The sequence below is a fragment of the Paramisgurnus dabryanus genome, chromosome 8 (assembly GCF_030506205.2).
Source record: "Paramisgurnus dabryanus chromosome 8, PD_genome_1.1, whole genome shotgun sequence".
Lineage (NCBI taxonomy): Eukaryota > Metazoa > Chordata > Actinopteri > Cypriniformes > Cobitidae > Paramisgurnus > Paramisgurnus dabryanus.
The window spans coordinates 14,293,683-14,319,889 of NC_133344.1; the positions used below are offsets into that span (position 1 = coordinate 14,293,683).

Below are 26,207 nucleotides of genomic sequence, written 5' to 3' on the forward strand. Positions count from 1 at the left end.
TACTAGAGATTTATTTTTAATCAAATTGCAATATTTTGTTGCTGAAATGTTTATGTAATTAATAAAGAATCTATTAATTTGTGTAAACAATGAGGCTGTATGTGCGTACTATACAATGTATAATACTGACCCCTAGTGGTCACTGGAATAACGAAAAATTATTATTTTTTACGTTTGTAAAAACAACATACAGCAGGGGTGGAGCCAGACATTGTAGACATTGACAACCCAAAATCTAGGGGTTCCAAGGCATGGTCCCCTGAGGATATTTGTTCATCAATTATGGCAACTTTATGAAAAAAATTTTTATCTTAGTGTTGTCTGTATTATTATTTTGAAACTGTAACAAAACAATTTTTGACAATGACATTCTTATACAAATAACTTCTCTTATACAAAATTAGGCAATATATGTTTGCTATGTTTGAAGTTACATAAGGAAGGTAGATTAGGAATTTGGAATAAACAGCATCACTAATCTTGAAGCCTATTTTGTTACAGAAGAGTACTTAGAATTAATGTTTTCACACAGTATAAATCTGGGCTGCTCTAATTTCAGATATAAGTTCCTCAACAATGCCAACAAAGTAAATGTGGCCTTTAGTACTAACGTTAACATTAGCCATTAGCCATGCAAATAATATATCAGTTGACGCTATTTAACAGTATTTACATCACATAACTATAAATATACACTTTCAATAACGAAGACACTGTAATAATGGACACTTTGAAAAATGCGTTTGGTGTGGGGAGATTTACCCTCCAGTCACATTAGCTACAAGAGACAGAGCAACAGGCTACCATTCATTTTTTAAATGGGAATGGCCGTTTGCCAGTGACAAGCGACGAGCTCGCCGCTGCACCGAGCAAGGTAGGGCCAAAATAGACAAGCAGGCTATTTTATGCAAATGCTGAGCGTTGCGACAAAGCGACTGCCTATCGGAGTGAAGGGGCAGCGTGACGTAGCTCAGTGGTTCAAGAAAATTATTCAAGATGGTGGAAAATGCGTATTTCTGTATATATCTGATATGTTTGGCATTTTATCTCATATATTTTGTTACTTTTATGGAGAAATAAATACTTTTAAATCCAAAAACATAATTTTTGTAACTTAACATCTTACCTCTAAAGTGACTTTTGATACCGCTTTTAGATACTAGCCAAGGAACGCCCATCAAGCGAGTGCATGTTGCTCACTTTTGTAGCTAATGTGACTGTAGGGGTCAGTATACACAACTTTGTTTCAATTTTCAACTCTCTTTCGTTTATACTGGAGTGGGGACTGCAGCGTTTAAAGCTAAATGCCGCCACCTTGTGTACTGGATTAATTCATTTTACAAATCTGAAGATTCAGGGCTTTTGACAAAACATTTAGGCCTTGACCCCCTAGTCCGCCCCTGACATAGTGGTATAGTAACAAATGATAAAGCCAGAATTAAGATTTGATGAATCCAAAAGATAAAATCTCGTTGTTTGTAATATGAATCAAAAAGAGAGTAAATTCGATAATTGTGGAATTTAGATAAATATTTGGTTGTTCTGTTCTACCTCTTTACTCAATATTGCATTTTTTTATTCAGATACCAATGTTGTATCGGTCCACACCGGCCATTGTGCGGCTTCCGAACACAAACTCGATCGTACCAGAGGTTATGGCTAAAGCGATTTACTGTAATAATGCCGCTCCAGCTATCTCTTGCTAAAAGGTCCTTAAGTAGCCCCGTGCAATCGCCCTTATACAACTTAGTGCAAAGCCCAGAACATCCGTATAAAGCAATTTAACACGAGCAATGAAAGATTGACCAAAACCAAAAGCCTCCAGGCATTTAAAAAGGAAACCATGATAAATTCAATCAAAGGCCCTCTTCTGATCTAAAGAATGTCAATTTTATGTATCCTTGCTAAATAAATTATGTCCCGTTAAAAAAAAAAAGATTATCAAAAATGGTTCATTCCGGGATGCAATATGACCAGTCTGCATGAATTACTGTGTAAATATGAGGTTTAATTCTGTTGGTTAAAGTCTTGGAGAATATTTTGTAGTCAGTTCCAAGTAAAGAAACAGGGCGCCAGCATCTAATATCTTCAAGGTCACCTTTCTTAGGTAACAGAGTAATAACAGCTCTCTGTAGACTCACTGGTAGTGTCATGATCTTGCCAGTCTTTCATAGTTATTCATAGTTGTTCATGGTCATAGGGTAGGATCGTGGCGGTACCCATGTTTTGTGTGGCTGGACATGGCCTTTTGTTTGGGTAGTGTGCTGCTGTGTCTTGTTTATATCCCTGCCCCCTTGTCTCCTCGTTAATATTTAATTATTGGTTAACTCCCCTCACCTGGGGTGTATTCCAGAAAGCTGGTTATGTGGCTTACCCGGGTAAGTTTAGGAGTAAGTAAGCGGATAACCTCTGCTTTCGGTTCCAAAAACGGAGGTAACTTTCGGGTTATGTAAGTAACCATAGCAACTGACTCTCTGAAGATAACCTGCTCCGGAGCAGGTTATGTTGCAGGGTAAGTTCATTTTAGTTGATAAAACGAGGCTTCGGAGGAAGTCTGCGCATGCGTGCACTTATGACGAGCGTACAGCGGGCGTGGAAGCATATATTTTGCATAATATTACAATGTTAAAGCATTTATTTTATTTTATTATATTTACAGTCGCGAATATTTATTGCTGTCTTAAAAAATGTGTGATATGAATTTTTTTTAAAGAAACTATTTTTTTAATAACATGGATTGTTATTGGTGATTGGACTAATTACTATAAATTTTATTATTAATTAAATTTAATTAAAAATTTATTCATATTTGTGTTCGGACTAAATACTATACATTTAATCATGTTCATTAGTAATATATCTCCAAATATCAGTGGATGTATGAAACATAATTCCATCAGTTAATTAATGTTAACAATAAAGTACATTTCCATATCAATTTTGTCAATTCATAAATAACCTCATCTTTCACTTACTAGATAATTTGAGATGAATCTAAAGTTATAATAAATGTGTGTGCAAATACATTGTCATTAATGAATCTTAACCTATGTTACTTAAGTGACAATGTGGCAATGTTACAGTAAATGGATATAACAAATAGAAACACATGATGCCTATCATAATAATAATTACTGAGGGATAGAAGTTACCCCTGCCTGCAGTCTCTGATAGGCATGTGCATCTGACCTGGCCCACAGAATGACACCCATGAAACACAGGCATGATTTAACACTGACCCACATAGTGACACAGGTGAAGCACAGACTTCATTAGGTGAAACACCATTGAATCACAGACATGGCATAGTGGTCAGAGATTTTCTATTATATCAGTTAGAATCATGTACACAATGAAATGAAATTATAAATATATATTTCATAGTATAATATTTATTTCTTAAACATGCACTTCAGATCCTTAGCCCTCTCTCTACATTTGATCTATAGTTGGTGTTTTTCTAAATCACCTTTATTTCTTTAAAATTGACCTTTTGTAGCTGCTTTCCTGAGCTATCATTTTTGAGCAAAGGGAAATTGAGATATTTGCATATATTAGATGATACAGGACATATATTACAACATGTTACTATTGACACTAATGTAACATTTCTATTCTCCAATTCTGTCACAGCAGATCCTAATCGTCCAATGCAAATGAATGATCATTCTTAGTGTAGTGTAATGAAAAGCATTACACAACATTATTGAAAATCTGTAAGGACTGTAAGGAAGCTTTACAATTAAAAGAGGGTGCATTAATCTATCAGCTATCAGTAAATGTTAAAAAAGATGGTGACAGTGTCATACAAGGAAAGTCCTAAAACTAAACAGGGTCACCCAAAGGAGCAGAAGTAAAATAAGTACAATATAGTGAATATTATCATAGTGCATTTTATGCCTACACAATACAATCATATCTAAAAAAAAAAAAAAAACTTTAAATAAGCCTTATGATGTATTTGCACTTTATGTGCCACAACTCTTATGAAATTAACCATGGTTTTATTGGTGTATAGTTGTAGTAACCATGTTTTTTTGTGCATTGATTACTATCAGCAGAACCATGGTTTTACTACACTAACCATCGTTTAACTATGTTTTTTTGAAAACCATGGTTATTTTGTGGTTACCATGGTTTTACTGTAACCATGTTTTTTACTGTAGTAAAACCATTGTTACTTTTCACAGGGGAAAATATATTCATAATTCATATGTTTACAATCATATATAAAATCTATGATTATTTTGACTATATTAATTATTTTAGATTGTTTTAGATTATTTTAAATAAAATTGTGTGTATTTTCGTTGAGACACATATAATATTGGACTTAAATGGGGTAAAATGGGTTCGTATTAATTATTTAATTAATTAATTTGATCTGTTTTGTAATCACGCACTTCTAAGCCGATTATAAAACGTTGATTTTGCCAGAAAATATTAGTTTATAATGTTATTTCTCATTTAAAAACTTTTAAGTTCTCTGACGTTTCCATGGTGACTCGTGAAATCTGCGATCCATTGACAATGCCTTTATGTTGTTACCGTGAGCGCGCGTTAACTCTGGGTTACTTTCAGCGAGTTGATTGACCTAACTCTTAAACTGTGTTTTGGAACCGACATACCCCGAGTAAGCAAGTTTGGGGTTGATCAACCCAAAGTTCGGGGTTAATCTGATGGTAAGTTAACCCTGCTTTCTGGAATACACCCCTGTCCTTCCTTTGTTGTCTTGTTTAGTTTTCTTATTTATGGCCCCAGTGTGTTCTGTCCTGTGCCGGATCGTTTTGTATGTTTTGAACTGTTGCTGTTGCTTCTTGTTGCAACTCAATCTGTTTAGTCAAAGTTTATAGTCAAGTCTGTTAGTCTTTGTCATTGTCTTAGTCAAGTTAGTATAGTCTCGTCTGTAGTGTCATCTGTTCATGTGATGTTGTTTTCCCCCACGTGGGCCTTTGTTTTCTGTTTGAAATAAACCCTGTTTTGAGTTCACCGTACCTTGCACTTGGGTCCCGTTCTTTGTAAATCATGACAGGTAGTGCACACTTTTTAACACTCTCCTTAACTCTTTCACCGCCATTGACGAGATATCTCGTAAATTAAGAGAAAACGCTTCCCCGCCAATGACGAAATTTTCCGTCTTTCCGCAATACCGCTATTATGCACTAGGTGGCGCCCTTCGGCAACTTTTTAAACCCGGAAGTATTGCCCTATGGCAAGCGGCTGCATGTCCGTGTCTGTTTTAAAGATCGCTCTGAATGGGATCTCTATGAAAAGTGGAATGGAATTATCTCTGCTTTTTGCTCAAAATGTGGTGTTTTTGCAGAAACCTACCCTTATTCAAAAGCTGATTACAAAAGAACCACTGAAGGTAGATGAAACGTTTTTTTTTTTTTTTGTTAGAAAGCAGAAGGTCTGTTCTTTCATTTGGTATATTGTATGTTTATATATTTAAAGAAGAACATTTTCTGGAAGGCATTAAACTTTGGTGAAAATCATGAAAAACGCTGGCGCTGGCTGGCAACTTTTAAAAAAAACGCTGGCGGTGAAAGAGTTAAAAACCAAAAACAAGTCTTTTCCAATGACTGCTAAAACCGCTTATAAAATTCTGCATTTAGTCCATCCAAACATGGGGCTTTGCCAGAAGACAAGATAATTCCTCACACGTCAACATTTTATTAAGTTTCAATATCCCCTCTTCTGAAAGCTGTGGTAAATCCTGAAGGAGAAAGTCAGCCGTGTCCTCATCACAGGGTTCAGCTCTGTAGAGATCATCATAAAAGGAAAGTGCATGAGCAATAATTTCATAACTAAACGTAACTCTTCTCCCGTCCGAGAGTTTCAAAAAGCCTAACATTTTCTTATCCACAGACCTGTTTTCCAGGTTAAAAAAAAATATGTTGAAGTATGTCCATTCCGAGGCCCTTTCCTCCAAAAAGCCCCCTTTCCTGGCAAAAAAGCTTAATTTGAAATATATAATATCCCACCATTGGCTCAGGGACTTTGTTACTCTCTCTCCAGACCTCCCAGAAGTGATTAAAAAAGTGTGATCCTGTAATAATCTATTATCAAATTTCCCATATGAATGCTTAAAAGTGCTCTGTGCAGTGGTAACATCAATAAATATAAAGTGGTGATCTGCAGCTATTATACAAATTGTCTCTTGTTTTTTTTTTTCTGTACATAGATCCTGTCCAACCTAGCTCCAGAAACAGTTTATTTTGACCCATGTGTATTGTCTGACCTGAGGAATAGCCTCAGGTAAGCTTACCCGTTACCAACACATGTGTAGGGGACCATACGTGCCATTCTTCCTGGACGCGTCCTGACCAGGATTTTGGGTGCGTCTTCTAGAAATTGTATTTGTTGACTGCACACGTCATCAAGGTTCTCACATTTCAGTTAAAAACATAAGGCATACAATCGTAGTTACATTCTTACCTTAAAATGTAACGGTTGCTTTTCTAAAATAGAACCTAAAATATTAAACCTTATGCTGCGTTTACACCAACCGCGTTTGAGGCGTCAAAATCGCGTCTACCGCGTCTAGTTTGCCGCTTGAACAGTTTCAATGCATTTGCAAAAGCAAGCATTTGACGCCCGTCAGAGGCAAAATCCACTTCTTGTGGGAGGGGCAAGTGCTATGCGTTTGTCTGTTTGCAAGATGGCTGATGCATTTATCAAGAGATAGTGGCTAGTGGTTTTTAATTGGTCACCTATAGGGGGAAAATAAACGTTGTCACGTGAGTCAAAAGTGAAATGTGTATGTACAACTTAATAGGTTCACCAATGTCCTCACTGACACTCTTCCACGCGATGTCCTTTTTATTCCTGTCTCTATAGAAATAAGAACTTGTGTCGTTTAGCTCCGAGTGACTGCTCACGGACAATATCAAGCCTTCATGTTTAATGAGCCCGAGCGGGGCTGCTAGACGTGTCTTCACATTGACTTAACATTGAAATCACTTGCCCGTGACGTCTCTACCGCGGCTGGTGTAAACACAGAATAAATGACGTATGTGGTCGACAAATATGACTTCCGGAAGACACACCCGAAATTCTGGCCAGGATGCGTCCGGGAAGAATGGCACGTATGGTCACCCTACATATGTGCCTCATTGCCCTTGAACTCTATGGGATGGTTTCCCAGACAGGGTATAAATTAAGCTAGGACAAAGACGACAAGGCCTACATTTTTATCAATTTATTATTATGTGTGTTCCCTAGGGAGCGGACCCATGACCTTTGAGATTCTAATCTAATGGTACCAACTGAGCTAGAGGAACATTAAGGCATTTATTGTGCATATACATTAAATAAACACAATCTAGGAAACTTCTCAGTTAGGGCTAAAGTTTGAGATTTGTTTTTGCTTGATATTTTTGCCAATAATATAAGTGTGAACTTGTGAGAGAGGTAACCATTGTATTGTGTGTCATCTAATCCACATCCTGTTTAAATGGTAAGCATCAGGACCGCAAAGTGGCCACAAGGAAACACACACACATCATGTTTTCAAAATGTTTGCATTGTGAGGTTTTCTTTAAATTATGTGATTTTCTATTGGTCTTGCTTGCTAGTGCAGAAATGTTTTTATTAGTTTGTATTTAAACCAGAGTTTATCAAAGTATGGAAGTACACATTTTACACTAAGACTGATGAAGGGCTAACACTTTTTCTGACATACCCCAAAGACTTTTGACACACAAACTGTTTCTCTTTCTTTCTTTTTTTTCTTTTTTTGCAAGTGAAGAGCTGACTCTCATTTCCTTTTTGACATCTGAACAGGGTATCCGTGTTATCTATGAGAAGTTAAAATGGTACTTTTTTTATTTTTCAAACAAAGCTTTACTAAACATATACAAATATGTCTTTATTCACAATGCATTAAAAGTGTATCTTTAGAATTGTCTACTTGTAAATGCATAAGAATTAATTTGTGCTACGGACATAAAAAAAACTTATTCAGCAGAAATGACAAGTTCACCGATCCTGTTGGATGATAAAACGGGCAAAAAAAGCAACCAGAACAATGTGCAATTTTAATAATAAATTGTATAATAATAATTACAGTACTTTTAAGAGATACTTTCCCCCATTCAAACAAACTATATCTAGGATTTGCTTTATATTATTATATTATTAGACTATAGAATTTACCAATTATGTACACTTAGGACCGATGTGTACATATACAGAAAATTAAATATAAACAGCACAACAACAAGGTGACTATAGGAGGTGATTTTGATCTTACTAAGACAAATGTCATGCATGTGTCAGAAAGGAAGTTCTTACTGTAACTAAAGCTCCTCACATCTTCTGTATATCAGCTAATGCACTGTTTGAGGACACACTAACGTAAGTGACAAGATTTTTTTACCCTTTTTATGTGATACGCTAACATCTCCGTCACAGTGTAGTAATTCCATACATTGTTATCAATTCATTTAAGCTTGCTTGACTAGTAAGGAGCAAATTATAAATAACTTAAATAACTTAAGCTAATTCAACTTAATTTTTATAAATTATAGCAACCTCATATAGACAAGAAAGTTGAAATTAATTATATTTTTTAAGTTGATTAAACTTAAACATTTATTTGGCAAGTGAAAAAAGCATCTATTCAGCAGTGTTGATTTTAAATATGCACTGTATGTTTTAATACAATGTAGTCATTCAATTGATAAAGTACCTTTACATTTCCAGGTGCTCCATTCTAATGTAAAGATGGTGGTTATCCCGAGTTGTCTATTTGCATTTGTTCTCTACCTTAGAGGTAAGTAAAATAAAGTAGGCCTGTTAGGTTTATGTTTTTATTTATTATTAAAACATTTAAGTAAAAAAGTCACGTTTGATCCTGAAAGTCCTGATCTGACATATTTTCTCAGTGACTCCTATATTATCTATTGTCCAGTGAATAATCTCATTTAGCTCCGTACAAAATCTAAAATAGGAAAGTGAATCATTCCTGACAGGAATCATAGTCTAGTTTCAGACGTCTGTGGAACAGAAACTATTATGTGTACAAGTAATGACTGAGGCGCATGTCTGGACATACAGTATGACATGCAAATGTCTGCAAAAACTGTTTAACATTTATTCTTATCAGATAACCATAAAGCTGGCAATGTAAAAAAGGCATTCATTGCTACTAAACTTTCCAAAAAAAAAAAAAGAAAATTTTTCCTGTTGCTAAACATATTTAGGCAGAGCCAATTATGACTTTGTCTGAGCTATACATGAGATAGAAGTGAGCCTCTCTCAAAGTTTTTCAGTAGGCTACCCTTGTTTGCTGATATATGTGCCCCCAAGCACAAACACAAAACTCTGCCTAATTGGTAAACTATTGAGTTTAGAAAAAGTGAACTTTGGAGAAAGTTTCTAGGAATGTAAATCTGAATTTCTTTTCAGCATCATCTGCTAGTGATGACTCTTGGAATGCTGAAATACCAAAATCAGTTGTGGGTCTGTCTGGATCATGTGTGGTGATCCCTTGTAAGTTCAACTACCCATCAGATAGAAAGTCATACTACGAATTTACAGGCATCTGGTACACAGATAAATATGACGTAATCTACCACAAAGAGACTTCCAAAATCATCAGCAAATTCAAGGGTCGCACAACTCTTCTTGGTGATCTGCATCACAAAAACTGCACTTTGAAAATCAGCTCTTTAAATCACAGCGATGGTGGATCGTACATGTTCCGCATCGAGATCAAGCATTTCGACAAGTACTCATACAAGGAAAATAAAGTTTCTATTACAGTAAAAGGTAGGAGTTTCTAATGATATTAGTTAAGTAAAATGTTCACCCCAATATTCAAAATCACAATCACATGAGCTTTTGGATATCTGCTTAAGCCTTAAACATTTTCATGTTCAGTATTTAAACATATCCAATCTGATTTACCAGATTTACCTGAACAACCCACCATATCAGTGAAGGAGGAATTGATGTCACAAAGAGAAGTGACCGCTACTTGTATCGTATCACATTACTGCCTGTCTGATCCGCCCCGTCTCACCTGGAGCCATGAAGGGATGCTCATGAGTAACTCTCAGCCACAAGACCACGGTCAATGGAGATTAACATCATCTCTGACATTCACACCCTCCAGAGAAGATCATAATAAACCTCTCAACTGCTCTGCAGAGTTCAGTAATGGGAACAAAATGACCAGCACCAAAACACTTCAAGTTAAATGTAAGCTTGAGAAAAGTTTTTTTTAAAACTTGAATGTTTATTCCAGTTAAAAAACTATATAAAAAGGTCTTAAACAGTTTAAAAAAACTGAGCAGAAACAATATTTTAATAAAAACAAAAAAAAATTGTTAAAGAGCACCAATTATGCTAATAAATTGGCACGTTAGCACGTTATTGTAATATCCCATAGTACATACATGTTATTAAAACTTGAACTAATGCATTGTGAGTCTTATAAATTGCTTACATACCTCACCGATTTCCCACTGTCTGGAAAACGCTCGGTTTAGTTCCTGTCTCCGCCTCCCAAAATGTCTAGTGTAATCGGATTGGTCAGATGACTACTCAACTGTTATTGGTCAGCTGGGTTCGGCGTGTGTTTGAAAGGTTACGCCCCTGACTACACGTGGGTTGTCACAGATTCTGACTGAGAGTCACAGCCTCAGAGGCATCGTAAACAAGCGTTATATTTCTCTATAAACGATGGTGTCTGTACTGCCTTACCACTTCGAGCTCGATCCAGAGAGTTCAGAAGGCCGTTACGATATAAACGATCTCCGTCAATGAATGCGATTGGATTTAACTTTTTTAGGTGTCCTTAGCTCTGCCAGAATGCTAAACGAAGACGAAAATGTGTTGCAAAGACATCCAAAAGGTAATTATAACGTACTACATAACTATATGGAAACACCAAATGTAGCACATAGAAAGTATTTTTTGAAATGATTATAAAACGATTTCACTTGGTGATTTCTACATTATTTTACTCTAGTAAAATTTATTATAAGACTGCTTACATACTATATTACTGTGCAAACTATATGGAAACACCAAATGTAGCACATAGAAAGTATTTGTTGAAATGATTATAAAACGATTTCACTTGGTAATTTCTACATTATTTTACTCTAGTAAAATTTATTATAAGACTGCTTACATACTGTATTACTGTGCAAACTATATGGAAACACCAAATGTAGCACATATAAAGTATTTGTTGAAATGATTATAAAACGATTTCACTTGGTAATTTCTACATTATTTTACTATAGTAAACTTAATTATAAAATACTGCTTACATACTATTTTACTGTGCAAACTATATGGAAACACCAAATGTAGCACAAAAAAAGTTTTAATTGAAATGAATGTTAGTTCTACATTATTTTACTATGGTAAACTTTATTATGAAAGACTGTGCTATGTTTTTACTTACTAGGTTTTAAGGAGAATGCAACAGGTTCCAGGGCCTCTTACCTGCGTGATTCATCATCCAGGTTTTGCACAAATTGTCTAAATCCCTACACACAGAACATTTATTGTACCGACTATAAGCCTTTGAGGTGCAGGACTAGAGTAAGTTTTATTACATTTTTAAACCAATAACACTAAAGTATTATTATAGTAACAAAGTACCCAAAAGAACAAAAGATGTAACTTTAAAGAAAATATAGTAGTCAGTCAAAAGTTTATTTATTACAAATATATATTTAAATGTTAAACAATATACAAATAAACATACTTTAGTAACCATATTGTGCTCTTCTTTCAAAAATTGTTCAATTCACTTCTTACAGCTATCTATTCAGATAAATGGCATATCAAAGCTTTGTCAGCTGATGCTATCTAAGATGACACTTCAGGGTTATCATCCTGTCGTGTGTTGTTCTCCAGATATGCTTGGAGCTTCCTGATCGGAATTTTGGCTTTCGACGACCCCTGCACTGAAGATGGCATGCAATCACGTCCTCCTTTGAAGGTCTCTCAAACTGTGATGCCAGGTCCATTGGAATCGGGGTTTCCTTCAGCTTATCTTCAAATACCTCAGCAAACAGAAGCCTGATCACATCATCCACATAACTGTAGAAATATTGCGGTCAATAAATCTTTTGTTTTGATCATTTATTTCCCTGCTTCATACATTAAGTTTTTAATTATGAATGTATTTGAAATAAAACATTACTGCTTACGGTATGTCATTTGTGTGTTTTGGGAACATAGCCTTGTACTTTTCCTCTCCTGCTTTTGTTACGGCTTGGTGACATTGTAATGGATGGCTGCAAGGTACAACCTGTAAAAATATAAGCAAGCATAAATTTATTGTAAAAGTAAATACTACTTTATTTAACACAGTTACTAAAATACTTAAATACCTGCATAGCATTCCAATAAATGAGAAAATCAATTTTTTTTGCTGCAAATCTGAAATCTCAGGCTATGGACGGCAAAGGCATCCACTGATGATGGTGATGGAAACATTGTGAAACGATGCTACTGTCTGGGTTCCTATTATTATGCAGAGAAAAAAAACTTTGTCATCATCAGTTATACATCTAAGACTGGTAGTGGTTTCATTAGCTAAATACATCATTTGTGTTACACACCTTTGCTCCTCATATGCCAGTCTGACTCCTTGTACTGTGTGTTATGATGTTGCATGTTTGCATACAGTGTAGACGGATGTGTCCAGCTGCGAATCTAAGATATAGACAAATAAAACAAACATGTATTCAGTCAAAAAGACATATTATAACAATAGAGTACAATGACTATAACTCGTTAGACTATTCATTAAAACGTAAATGTATTACATATTACATGGCCCAACATTAGCAACGCACATTACGTGTTTACTTCGTTTCAAAATCTAAGAAAGCTTCAAGTAAAAACAACAGTAAAATACATATAACTTTAAACACATCATCTGTACTTAGAGTTTCTTGAGTTTAATCATGAGAACAAATTTTACCGGTAACAGTTTAGCTGGTAACTTAGCAAGTTTGTAAACATGTCTTAACCAACATCGATAAAAAAACGATAGTCTGCATAATTCAACATACACGTGTGTAAATATGGTACGTTGTTTATGAAATACAGTATTACAACACAAAACAGTTCGCTTGCAAGCTTAGCTCTACACGCACATTATGTTAATCTCCGGTTACCGGTTACGTAATGTACAGTAAAAGGCAAATAATAAACGTGAATACTTACAGCCTGTGATCCAGAAGTGCACAGTAACGTTAATCCAACTTTCAGGAGGAGACGTCCAGCTTCGGTTCATGAGAAGCAGTTATTGTGAAAACTCCGTGAACAACTTCTGACTGGATTTTTCCGGAACCGTATTAAACATGATGTCCTCTGTGGAAGTACATAAAGTGCTATTTTGCCCTTGCATCTAAAGAGACAGCGTCTACTCGAGAGATTTAATCGCTTAAACGATGAAACAAGAGTTTGCAAACAGAGTCAAAGCAGGGACTCACAACCTCCGCCATTTTAGCTCTCTTCTGACTCGGCGCTCCCCACCCTCGTCTTTGAGGGCGTACCCAAGCAAAGCAGAGAGGGCTGAACTATGATAATGTTGGTCTTATCTACGTCACTAATCCCAGGAAGTAAACTGTTGCCTACAATCCGAGTGTTTTTTGTAGTCCTCGAACGTTAGAGACGATAACTCGCGTCATCGTTTTCTTTGAGGTATGTACTTTTTGAATATCGTTAGCATGTACTAATACACACTTACACACAAAATGATGTTTAAAAACGTGTATCCCATAATAGGTGCTCTTTAATAATTTAACAAAAGATTGTCTATCCATCATTTATAGATCCTCCTGAGATTAAAAATGGGTCTTCCTGCAAATCAGAGCTTCTTACAATCTGCGTGTGTATCGTAGACTCCAACCCACCCAGTGAAGTCAAGTGGTTTGGTCCCTCGACAGCTTTCACCAGCTCTAGCATTGAACAAAATGGTTTTCTTAACATCTTTACCCTTCAGGGGTGGCTGGGTTTTCATGACGCTGTCAATTGCTCTGCCAGTAACAGCGAGGGAAACTCTGTCATAACTATCCAAGTGCCCCATCATGGTGAGACTTTATATTCAAATATTTTGATGTTTTTTCAAACAATGTACTGATTTGATAAAATCATATATAATATTATACAATACATGTTTTCCTTTTCTTACAGGCATGATCATATATATATTGTGGTTGCCACAGCTGCTGTTTTAGTTATTTTAGTGATCATTTCAGTTTGTGTAGCCAAAAGACACTGGTAAGAATCTCTCTCTCTCTCTCTCTCTCTCTCTCTCTCTCTCTCTCTCTCTCTCTCTCTCTCTCTCTCTCTCTCTCTCTCTCTCTCTCTCTCTCTTTCATTAATGCTTTGTATCTGTTATGAACAGAAGACGATACAAACAGATGTACAAAAACTGAGATGTTTATTGAACAGTCTTAACGTAAACCACCAGTGCAGAGAAAAAAGTGATATGTTGAGTCCAGATGACTGTTCCAGGACACACACTCTTCCCGTCACAGATATATCCTAGTACCTTCCTTAATTCCAACGTAGAGATCATTAGAGTTACTATTTATTATGATTATACTTTCCCCAATCAATCTACTAATCATCCCTATCAATTTGGCGTATTTTTTTAATATTTCTAAGATGGAAGGATGCTGTGCGGCAGACGTTGGAGATATGACTATCGGAGGATAGATTGCTGTCGATTATCACACCTAGAAGGTGGAAGATGGCACCACAGTGCAGCCATCAAGGGACAACTTGTAATCTGACATATTTTGTTTAGAGCGATTTGGTTCCATAGTAAGTATCTCTGGCTTATTGGAGTTCAGTATAAGGAAGTTATTTGCTATCCAGCTACTAATTTCGCGAATACAATCTGTAAGCTTAGAAAACTGGTGGGTTTCACTTGGATGTGAGGAGATGTAAAGGAGAGTACTAATAAAGATATCTTTAGTAGTGGAAATTATTGTTCCAGAAGTACCGTGTTCTGAAACAGCATCACTCTGAGGTGATATTTCTATGTCAATTGAGTCCAAGTGACAGGAAATCTGCAATTTCCTTAAGAAAATCTGTGTGGTGGCCTGGAGGTCTGTAGATAGTAGCTAGGACGAAAAAAAGCTATTTGTTGTTATGATCAGTTGGTTCCATATTTAACAACATTATTTCAAATAAGCTAGATTTATGGTTTACTTTAAATATGTTATTGTAGATTGTAGCTACCTTTAAGCGAGGTTTGTGCTTATAATAATAATAAGTTATAAAATATAATACGTCTTGTGGGGTGGATTCATTTATACTAATCTAATTGTCCATTTTAAGCCAGGTTTCTGTTAAAGCTGCGGTCGGCAACTTATTTGATCATATTTTTTTACCATATTCACTGAAACCAACACTATGGTCCGATAGAACAACATACATTAGACTGTTTTAGAAAAAAACACGCTTCTAGCTCCACCTAGAGCCTGTTATTTGTTTTGCAAAAAATCCACCACTCCCGGTTCACTTGGTCCAATTTTTGCAATAATTTCACACACCTCTTTAACATTATCTTTGGTGATCTCCGACTGGCGGATTCTGGTGTCATTCTGACGTGAATAACAATCTTAAAGAACTTACGCTTAGCATTAGCCAACTTTAAGTTTGGATCTAATGTCAGACGCTCTGGCTCCTTGTATAAATTCGACTATGGTGGCTGGTGCCACTATTTTCATGTTTCTTATAATAGAATCATCTATAACCAGGGCGCTTGTAACAGGTGTCTCAGCTGGTGTGCTGCTGAGGGGGGAGAACCTGTTAGAAATAATCACAGGAGCGTGTGGTGGGTGAGGAATACGACTATGCCGCCTGAAAGTTACCCAGTTAGTCAACCACATTGACTCTGATGTCAGAACCTAGCCATGTGCATTACCCTTAACACTAGGCGCATCTGAAACTGTAACATTAACATTAGCGGTCTTACTATCTTCAACTAGCATAGGTCCTTGCACATTCTGTTCACTTGCGGCAGTCTGGGGCCAGGATGATGTTAGGAATGTTGTGCAGCACGTTGGATCTACGATACCCGGGCAGCAGCTCCTCCACAGCTTCCCTCTAACATGCCCATTGCGAAAACAGATCCTGGGTCAGTCGCCGATGACATTCTGACAGTGGGATCCTGGTGGTGTATATTTGCATGGGTTCTGGTCCTGGAGAGTGGGGCTCTGGCTGGCGGAGGATTTGGGAGAACTTGTTTTGAGATTGCATGACTGCATGCGGTTTTCTGTTCGGATAGCTCGTTGGATGAAGTTCTCACATACGGTTGTATCACCAAATGGAATTTCCAAATATCTTTGAAAGTAGATTAGGAAGTCTTTGATGGAGTGTAACGAAATTATATAAGAAATCTTCACATTACGCAACAAACACATATTTTGAATGTTCCAGCACACACACTCCTCCCATCACAGATAAATCCAAATACTTGGATAGAACCTGGCGAATCCGTAACAGTATCTTTATTTCTGTTTTTAATTTAGCAAAAGACAGAAAAGCAATGACATTTACACAAACTACCAAGAGGACCCACATAAAAACTGGAGGGTAGGTACAAATGTTTTGCTTTAATGCAGGAGTCCTGTGTGCATTCTGTTCAGTTCATTTGATGTTTATTAACACTTTAATTGAGGTGTTGCATTAAGTGGCAAATTGTGTTTAAAGTTTTGTTGGCACTGACAGCAGAGATGAAACTTTCCCAATTTACTTTTTATATTGTTGATCAGTGTGATGACGGACATCTGCCATGCGAGCGAGATGAAGACGAAGCAATTTATGCTAACACATAAAAATAAATACAAGCATTATACCAAATGTTTAAAGTTTAACTTAATGGCTAACTCTGATAGCATTATACTTTCATTTGAATATGTTATTATGTCTGCATGTGCTAAACAATTATAATAGTATTATTTATTTAAAATGTAAATATTGCGTGGATGCATTGTTATTTTGTGGTATTGGTTAACCTGTTTGTTACGCCATGTAATCTCTGTGCAATTTATTTTTAATAAAATAAAAAATAACATATTTTCAAGTGTGTGTTTGTATGGTGAGTAAGTTTCATTAAATTGTTGGCATGGCAGGCATAGCATCAAGTTCCATTCACATTTTAATACTGCAACGTAGGTACCAAAACAGTTCTATTTTGAGGGCAAAGTTTCATTTCAGATTTCTCAAAACTTACTTTCATTACTGAAGAAGTAAAACTGAAAGGAATAAATTAATCTAGACTTACAATTTATAATATCAGTGAAGACATCATAGACTATCTAGTAGGTATGTTCACCTAAATCTACCCTTCCAATCAATTTTGCTGATATTAAATAGCTATTGATTTCTGTTAACCCGGCCATGTGTCCTTTGCAAGATGTAACAATGACCCCTAGTGGTCGCTGGAGGAACTTTTAAGAAGATTTTGTGATGCAAACTGCAAAAAGTTGTTTCACGTTCCTTAAAAAAGTTTTGTAGGGACAGAACAAGTCTAACAAGAGAATATCAGACAGCACTTTACAGTTGATTTTACATGCAGGTGAGCTGATTATCTTCTCTTCAACAACAGGAAGTAAGACCAAATGTGTTAAGCCACACTAACTCACATGTAAATGTTCTTCTCTACAATTGTTGGAAAGGCGACGAGAAGCCCCCTTATTACTGAGAAGACAAAATGTGTGTTCAGTAGCAATAGCAGCAAGTGTTTCACTAGGCTATTTAGAAATTGCTGCATGATAGGTTTAATGTTGTTTTGCTTAAAAATAATGATGTGGGAGCACTTATTCTGCACTTGTCAGTATCTACTGATGCATTTTATTTACCACTGCAGATTCTAAGAGAGTCACTAGCAGATAATAGGAAGTTCAACGGCTTTTGATTTTACTGAGACAAAACTTTTGCTCCGTCAGAAGGGAAGTATTTAGATCTTTACATCTTCTACATATCAGCTTGGATATAGTTTAAGGAAACACTGTAAGGTATGTGACAGCGATGCTATGATTTATTTACCTCTGTTTTTTTCTGCAACCATCTACTAATGCCCTGCAGGTGTTTTGGTCCATTAACTGTAAAAATATTGCAATGACTTTAAATGTCACTTTTAAATGTTATACTTTTTGTTAAAAATAATACTCAGTTGTGATTTGTGACTGTAAGTGTGAAAAGACTGAAATACAGAATTGTTTGTTATAGATATACATTAAGTGCTTTCAGTACAAGGGACGAGCCCAGGCATTAGGTTAAATTAACCCAGAAAATGTTTTTATTAGTGCTGGGCAAAGATTAATCGCGATTAATCGCATACAATGATATTTTTGCATAATAAATGAGTGTTTGCTGTGTGTAATTATTATGTATATATAAATACACACACATTCATGTATGTATTAAGAAACATTTACATGTGTATATATATTTATTTATATTTGTATATATTCTATATTATATATAAATAAATAAAAATTATATATAAATAAAAAAAATCTGAAATTACTATATGTATAATTATACCATATTATGCAAAAAAATCACTTTTATTTTGAATGCGATTAATCACGATTAATCTTTTCCCAGCACTAGTTTTTATTTGACCCAACATAGTTTAAACTATAAATTACAACCCAATGGGCTCGGCTTGTCCCTTTTTGAAAATAACCCAGCATTTATTAGTGTACTGTATATAGAAATTATTCAAGCAACCTAGAAGCCATTCAATTGACAAAATCCCGTTAAATTTCAGGTGCTCCATTCCGATGTAAAGATGTTGATTTTCCTAAACAGCTTGTTTGCATTTGTTTTCTACCTAGGAGGTTAGTAAAATAAAGTAGGCCTATGATTTATGGTTTTATTTATTATTCAGAAAGGTAAAACATGTCTGGTTTGATTGATTTACTGTCCAGTGAATAATCTCATATTTAACTCCAAAATCTAAAATAGCCAAGTAAATCCTGACAGAAATCACAGTCTAGTTTTAGATGTCCCTAAACTAAGAAATGACAATGTCTGCAAAAAGAAAAGTGTTTAAATGTAATGGTTCATTAGATAACCAATAACGTAGGCATTGTGAAAAAAGTATTCATTGCTAACTAAACTATATAAGCACTAGTGTAACTGTAATAAACTTGGTAAATTATTAATTGGACTTTAGAGAAAGTGTCTGCCAAATGCATAAATGTAAATCTGAATTTCTTTTCAGCATCATCTGCTGGTGGTAACCCCTGGAATGCTGAAATACCAAATTCAGTAGTGGGTCTGTCTGGATCATGTGTGGTGATCCCTTGTAAGTTCAACTACCCATCAGATGGAAAGACATACAACGAATTTACAGGAATCTGGAACAAAGATGCATCGGACATAATCTACCACAAAGAGACTTCCAAAATCAACAGCAAATTCAAAGGTCGCACAACTCTTCTTGGTGATCTGCATCACAAAAACTGCACTTTGAAAATCTACTCTTTACATCACAGTGATGCTGGACTGTACATGTTTCGCATCGAAATCAAAGATTTCAACCAGTACTCATACGAGGAAAGTAAAGTTTCTATTACAGTGAAAGGTACGAGTAGTTGATGCTGTTTGTTACTTATTTACATGTTTAACATCACAGATTAAACTTGCAGTCCCTAACTTCTGCATCTCTATCTCTTCATCTAGGCCTGAAAAAAAAGTGTACATATTTTTTGAGTTGGGTAATTTGTATGAATTCATACAAAGTTATTCGTGCAAAAATACGCTTCTCGTGAAAAAACAACAACAACGAAACCAAACCCCTAACCCTGCACCTAACCCCAACGCCACAGGGGTCGAGCCAAATCATTCAAAAATTTACGAATGTGATCGTATGAATTGATACGAATTTACCAACTCGTAAAATATGTACGAAATCTTGTGAGATAGCATTGAAATTGCAGGTTATATATATATTATTATATTTTCTTTTTTTTTATGTAAACTGAAGTCTAATGATGTCACACTGACAAAGAACCCTGATTGCAAACCTTTCAATCATAATTACAAGTTTACCGTTGTAAATCAGGACGAGAAGAAAGTTTTAAACACAGATTTTTTTATACGTGTTTAATGACTTGATTTTTGTTTGTTTTTAAGCAAAAAAAGTTACGTATTGCAGCTTTAATTTGTATAAATGTATAATACATCACATTGTCATATAAATAGTTTAAATATAAAAACTGATTCACCAGATTTACCTGAACAACCCATCATATCTGTGAATGAGGAAGTGATGTCACAGAAAGAAAAGACCGCTACCTGTATGGTGTCACATTCCTGCCCATCTGACCCGCCCCAGATCACCTGGAACCATGAAGGCACGCACACAAGTCAGTCACAGCCACAAGACCATGGTCAATGGAGATTAACATCATCTCTGACCTTCACACCCTCCAGAGAAGATCATAATAAACCTCTCAACTGCTCTGCAGAGTTCAGTGGTGGGAAAAAAGTGACCAGCAGCAAAACACTCAAAGTTAAATGTAAGCTTGAGAAAACATTTTTTACACGTGATCTTACACAGTTCACATTAGAGACCAGGGGGCCTCCAGGAGGTTCCAGAATTATTATACAAATTTTTTAAAATTAATTTATGAGTTGTTTATCTTTCATGTCTTGCCACATATATGCCAGTATTGTTGTAAATGCTGTGTATCTTTCTAGTGTGTTTCCCTTCTTACAGTGCCCATTATCACACTGGGGTTTATAAAGCCATATCTTTGTGAAACAAGGTTTATTGTCAAAGTTGCTGTATGTACAAATACATTTGATTTGATACATTCAGCGTTACTCTAAAGTAAGATGTCAAATAAAGATTTGGTCCTCAGAGTATGTATGTGAAGTTATAGCTCAAAACACCATATAGATAATTTATTATAACATGTTAAAATTGCCACTTTGTAGGTGTGAGCAAAAATGTGCCGTTTTTGGGTGTGTTCTTTAAAATGCAAACAATCTGATCTCTGCACTAAATGGCAGTGCTGTGGTTGGATACACTCTAATATTGATACCATGAAGTTAAAAAAACTGTTATAGACCAACAAGAAAACAAAAACAATAAAACATAAAAACAGTGCAATCCTTTAAAAAAAATCCCAATAAAGTAGCTACAGTATGGCAGAAGAGTTATTTGTGAGTGACCATAGAGTGTAAAAAAAGATGGACGACGCCTGTTCGCTCCCTTCTATTGGTGAAAAGTGAAGCCGCCAGTGTCCCGATACGGCGCAGACATCTTAGGTCTTGAGTCTGCGCAGTAGCAATTTCAGGACCAGTCCTGCGCTAACACAGTCTCACCCCATGGCGTCAATATTTGACGACACTTGACCATGCGTCAATATGTTGACGCGGAGGGTATACCTTTCGTGTCATTTTTTGACGAACTGGGGACTTCAATACTATTACGTCCGTTGCATTCTCTTTCCTATTTTCTTACCATTTTCGCGTCGGTTTAGGGTTAGATTACGCAAAATTAAACAGTGTACGCGAAATTAAACAGTTGTCACCTGGCGTTGGGGTTAGAGTTAGGTACGCGAAATTAAACAGTTGTCACCTGGCGTTGGGGTTAGAGTTAGGTTTGGGTAGGGATGTCATTATGTAAATCTAATCCTAAACCGACGCGAAAATGGTAAGAAAATAGGAAAGAGAATGCAACGGACTTAATAGTATTGAAGTCCCCAGTTCGTCAAAAAATGACGAAACTTTAACCAATCCTTTAAAAAATCTTAATGAAAGATATAACAAGAAAGCCAAAAAAAAAAAAAAGGAATGCAGACACATAACAACTCATTTGTACTCTTAAACGTGCATCCTAAAAAAATTTGGATTCCATTTTGTGGATAATGTGTCTGCACTCATCAAAATAAAGGTGACTAAACGATGCCATATAAGAACCGTGGGTATATGATTACACAAGGAACCTTCATTAGACTATAAAAAGATAAAAAAGAAATAATTTTTTGACAAGAACCTTTTTTTGGGGAACAAAAAATAATTCTTCCATGTCATCGCTGTAAAGAACTATTTTAAGCACTTTTATTTTTAACAATGTACTGAATCTCACACGGTCCATTGGATGCTCAGAAAGTTTTTTATCTCCCTCAGATCCTCCATATAATTTAAATGTGAAGAGTAACTCGCCGGTGAAGGAGAATACATCTGTTGAACTGATCTGCTCCTGTGACAGTAATCCACCTGCTAGTTTCCAGTGGATTAGTTTAAATGGATCTGTGTTGGCTAATGGACCCAACTATAAACTGAATCATGTGTCCCGGACTGAAGCCATATCCTGCACCGCCAGTAACACAGAGGGAAAAAACAGCTCCGGTCCTCAGAGGATTAATGTGTTGTGTAAGTATGATGCACTACAAATGAAGGGCCTTCATTTAATATATCTATTTTTAAAAATAAAATAGTACTTACAGGTACAGTATAGTTAGTTATACTGTTAATACTATCTATCTATCTACCCACCTACCTACCTATTTATTATAGATCCTCCTGAGATCAAAAAGGAGTCTTTCTGCAAATCAGAGCCTACAGTCTGTGTTTGTATTGTGGACTCCAACCCACCCAGTGAAGTCAAGTGGCTTGGTCCCTCTGGAGCTTTCCCCAGCTCTAGCATTGAACAAAATGGTTTTCTTACCATCTTTACCCTTCAGGGGTGGGAGGGTTTCCCTGACGCTATCCATTGCTTTGCCAGTAACAGCGAGGGAAACTCTGTCATAACTATCCAAGTCCCTAATCATCGTAAGACTTAATATTCAAATATAAATGTTGATGTCTGTATCACTGGTTTTATTAAAAAAATTGTTTAAAAAATTTAAAAAATGCTTTCTTTTGTTTTTCAGGTATGATCATATATATTGTGGTTGCCACAGCTGCTGTTTTAGTTACTTTAGTGGTAATTTCCGTTTGTGTAACCAAAAGACACTGGTAAGAATCTGTCTCTCTCTCTTTCTCTCTCTCTCTCTCTCTCTCTCTCTCTCTGTCTCTCTCTCTCTCTCTCTCTCTCTCTCTCTCTCTCTCTCTCTCTCTCTCTCCCTCTCTCATTTCCTGTCTTTCCTTAAAGTCTCTTCCACTATTTGTCTTGAAGTAGGTGCAAAGCTCAGGAACAGCATTTAAATGATATGAAAGCTGACCCAAATGAAATGAAGACAACCCCAAAGTCTGGCTTACAAAGGTGTGCACATTGTAACTGGCCAATTGCATTCACACAATACGACTGAGAGAGTTATTTTATCTTCACACATTGTTAAGTGTGTTTATATCAAAACACACATGTATGATTTTATTTACATATTTTTTAATGCTTATTTTTATCAGCAAAGAAGAGAAAAGCAATGACATTTACATAAATAACCAAGATGACTTGAATGATTATGAGAACTGGGGGGTAGGTACAAATGCTTTTCTTTCATACAGTAAATGCAGGAGTCCTATGTGCATTCTGTATGTAAGCAGTGTGACAGTTCATTTGAAGTTTATTAACACTTTAATGGAGGTTTTGCTTTGTATGCTGGATGTGATTAAAGTTCAATGTTGCCTGCACTAACAGACGAATAGCCATGTCACTTATCGTTCATTAGTAATAGTTAAAACTGTGACATCAAATATCAGCCTCAGGTCTGTCTGCATTTGCCACAGCATTAAAGGGGGTTATTTAAAATGAATTAAATGATCTATGATTTATGACAGTGTAATATATGACATTATTTTCTTGTTGACAGTGTGATGACCTCCCATGTGGACAAGATGAAGATGAAGCAGTCTATGCTAACACGTAAAAATAAATAAACACATGATTAACCTGTTTGTATTAATGAGAAAGGTTAAGTGCCTCACGGCATATATTCCCTTGGCTATGCAATTTCTCTATGGCTATGCAAGTTTTTTTCAAGTGTTTTTTTTCTCAAGGCGTAGCATCAAGTTCCTTAATTCAGTGTAGGTAGCAAGACGGTTTTGTTTTAAAAGCAAAAGTTTCATTTCCTCTTTTTGTAACTTTTTTGAGCCTAACTACCTAACTACTGTTTTTTTTTTTTTTTTTTTTTTTTCATTATATTTGAACTATTTTTTTTACTAATACACTTAATGGCTGATTTGGCTCTAAAGCTTGTATGGTCTCTGTGCAGGTGCAAAGCAATTCTTGTAACTGATATGGAGGCTAAACGCTATATGAGTTAGTGTTACAGAAGGAGTTTTAACCGTGCATAAGATGCTTTTTGGAATATTCTCATATCATGCAGGAAAAACATGAATCATAATCAGGTTTAGTATCATTTATGAAAATAATGCAAACTTGAATCCACACTGTTTTTAAATGGCACATACCAAATACTAGATAAATATTTTCAATAAAATTGCAATATTTTGTTGCTGTCATGTTAATGTAATTGTGAACCAATAACCAATATACCATTAATTTGTGTGAACAACCAGGTTGTATGAGTAGTTATAGCGGGACGGCATTCGTCAAACTTTTATGACCCCCTCCCCCACCCGCTGACAGGTGCTGTCTGACAGCTCGTGTTTGACAGGGGGCGGGACCATCAATCAAAATCTGTACAAGTTGTCAACTTTAGACAGTGAGTTCGTAATCGTTTTATGACCGGTCATTTAGTGGTTTGTTTTTCCTGTGTGTGTGTTTTATGTCAAGCTTATGTTGTTATGTTTAATGACGGCTCGTGTTTCGACATTTGCCGTCGGTTTCTCTATCTATCAACCCCTCCTTTCTCACAAGCCCTGCATTCTTTCACAGGGGTGCGTGTTGTAAAGCGAGTAAAGATTTCTAAAACTCAACGTTGGTAAAATAATTCCCCATTACGGTGTCAAAAAAGTAAATGTTTATTTTAGATTTATACAAATCATGAACAATGCTATGATTAAAACTTTTGTTTGTAACATCACAAGTTATTTAATTAAATATTCCGTATACGTGTATAGTTTAAGCAATGACCGGTGCCATATCCTTCGGCGCCGTCAATACTACAATATTTAGACGATAGTCTAAACTAAATAAAATTTTAAACGGTTTCAGGAACTCCGTGAATCTTTTCATAACCTGCTCTATAGTTTCACGCATATTAAAGATCCGGCGGTGCCTGACAAAGCGCGGGGTGTGTGTTCATATATGCCGTTTTAAATTAACCTCAATAAATGTTATTCTGTCCACTATGGCAAAATAGTGGGTTTATTTTAGATTTAGGGGATTCTTTAACCAAGGCTCCGATTAAGACATATGTATACGTGCACCGATGGTGCCAGAGAACTTATATCTGACGTTAATAAACTTTTTAAATGTTTTTAAGACGTCTTCACCTCATTTTAGGGGTTTTATTTTCAATTAAAGGCTTCTTAAAACATGTGTGAATATGTGTATATTATATAAAGAGTCTTATATTGTCTGCTCTGACAAAAATAAAGTATTATTTTAGATTTTATGCCAATTGACTGCGTGTATGACAAATACAACTTGATAATACGTTTGTTTTGTCAAGAGACTTCTTTAAAGTCACGCAAGAATAAAATATTTTAGTTGTAACTGGTTAACCTTAAATGTACTATTATCTATTTAACTATAAGCTATATTTTCTGATCAGCCTCAAAGTTTCTGATGCTGTTCTTATAACAGTGTGTGTGAGATGATGATGGCTGTTCACAGCAGGTGGCGGGTTGTAAACTGGGGTCTTTTTAAAACTGTAGTGGTAAAAATGTAATAGGGGGCACACTGACAAAGTAAAAGGTATATTTTAGATTTAGGGACTTCTTCAACCAAGGCTCTGATTAAAACATGTGAATGGGTGCACCAGTGTGATCTGATGCGTACTTATATCTGTGGGGTTTTTTAAAAACAAACTTTTTTAAAGCTTAAAACATTCCACCCTATCTTGTGGTTTGTATACAATGTGAATACTAAAATCGTACGCGTGTATGTGTATTTATGTTTATATATATGATTATATATGTTGTGGTGAAAACAATGTGTTTATCTGTCTGGACCCTTATGGTACAAATAATTCATGATATTTGTCTCACTGATACAAGGGAAGTTTGGTTTCATTACATTGAAACTAGTTAGAACACAGCAGAGACATGCATTGAGGTTAACTACCCGCATGTTTTTTTATATGCGTCTCTAAAACAATATAATCAACCATGCGTGTTTT

At 35.7% G+C, this 26,207-nt stretch overlaps 3 protein-coding genes and 3 long non-coding RNA genes across 8 annotated transcripts in view; 4 read left to right on the forward strand and 2 right to left on the reverse strand.

Moving 5' to 3' along the window:
* The window catches only part of LOC135770791 (myelin-associated glycoprotein-like), a 135,025-nt gene extending 132,676 nt beyond the window's left edge, over positions 1-2,349 (reverse strand). The window contains exon 1 of the mRNA XM_065280598.2: positions 2,344-2,349. The gene's annotated coding sequence lies outside the window, so the exon portion shown is untranslated. The remainder of the gene's footprint in view (positions 1-2,343) is intronic.
* Positions 2,350-8,241: 5,892 nt separating this feature from the next.
* On the forward strand, positions 8,242-14,119 carry LOC135770192 (myelin-associated glycoprotein-like). The gene is made up of 5 exons (XM_065279930.1): positions 8,242-8,358; positions 8,707-8,776; positions 9,412-9,774; positions 9,916-10,206; positions 13,812-14,119. The coding sequence occupies exons 2-5, from the start codon at positions 8,728-8,730 to the stop codon at positions 14,117-14,119; spliced, it is 1,011 nt and encodes a 336-aa protein (XP_065136002.1). The 5' UTR covers positions 8,242-8,358; positions 8,707-8,727.
* Positions 10,341-12,021, forward strand: LOC135770352 (uncharacterized). The gene is made up of 3 exons (XR_010542601.2): positions 10,341-10,861; positions 11,426-11,562; positions 11,881-12,021. It is a non-coding gene; the product is annotated as an uncharacterized lncRNA (long non-coding RNA).
* Positions 11,935-12,684, reverse strand: LOC135770351 (uncharacterized). The gene is made up of 4 exons (XR_010542600.2): positions 12,591-12,684; positions 12,360-12,492; positions 12,177-12,277; positions 11,935-12,066 (listed from the first exon to the last, which is right to left on the reverse strand). It is a non-coding gene; the product is annotated as an uncharacterized lncRNA (long non-coding RNA).
* A 53-nt stretch (positions 14,120-14,172) lies between the features above and the next one.
* LOC135770353 (uncharacterized) lies at positions 14,173-17,031 on the forward strand. Its single transcript, XR_010542602.1, has 3 exons — positions 14,173-14,259; positions 16,524-16,587; positions 16,767-17,031. It is a non-coding gene; the product is annotated as an uncharacterized lncRNA (long non-coding RNA).
* Positions 17,032-17,443: 412 nt separating this feature from the next.
* The window catches only part of LOC135770787 (myelin-associated glycoprotein-like), a 49,414-nt gene continuing 40,650 nt past the window's right edge, over positions 17,444-26,207 (forward strand). Inside the window, exons 1-11 of one of the 3 annotated variants that reach the window (XM_065280589.1) lie at positions 17,444-17,572; positions 17,864-18,011; positions 18,773-18,842; positions 19,229-19,591; positions 20,238-20,528; positions 22,147-22,392; positions 22,537-22,791; positions 22,893-22,977; positions 23,138-23,224; positions 23,368-23,437; positions 23,772-24,991. In XM_065280589.1, the coding sequence (XP_065136661.1) occupies positions 18,794-18,842; positions 19,229-19,591; positions 20,238-20,528; positions 22,147-22,392; positions 22,537-22,791; positions 22,893-22,977; positions 23,138-23,224; positions 23,368-23,437; positions 23,772-23,828 (1,503 nt within the window). In that variant the 5' untranslated portion in view covers positions 17,444-17,572; positions 17,864-18,011; positions 18,773-18,793 and the 3' untranslated portion in view covers positions 23,829-24,991. Of the gene's footprint in view, positions 17,573-17,863; positions 18,012-18,772; positions 18,843-19,228; positions 19,592-20,237; positions 20,529-22,146; positions 22,393-22,536; positions 22,792-22,892; positions 22,978-23,137; positions 23,225-23,367; positions 23,438-23,771; positions 24,992-26,207 lie in introns of those variants that run through there. The other 2 variants (XM_065280591.1, XM_065280590.1) reach the window with 2 other exon arrangements.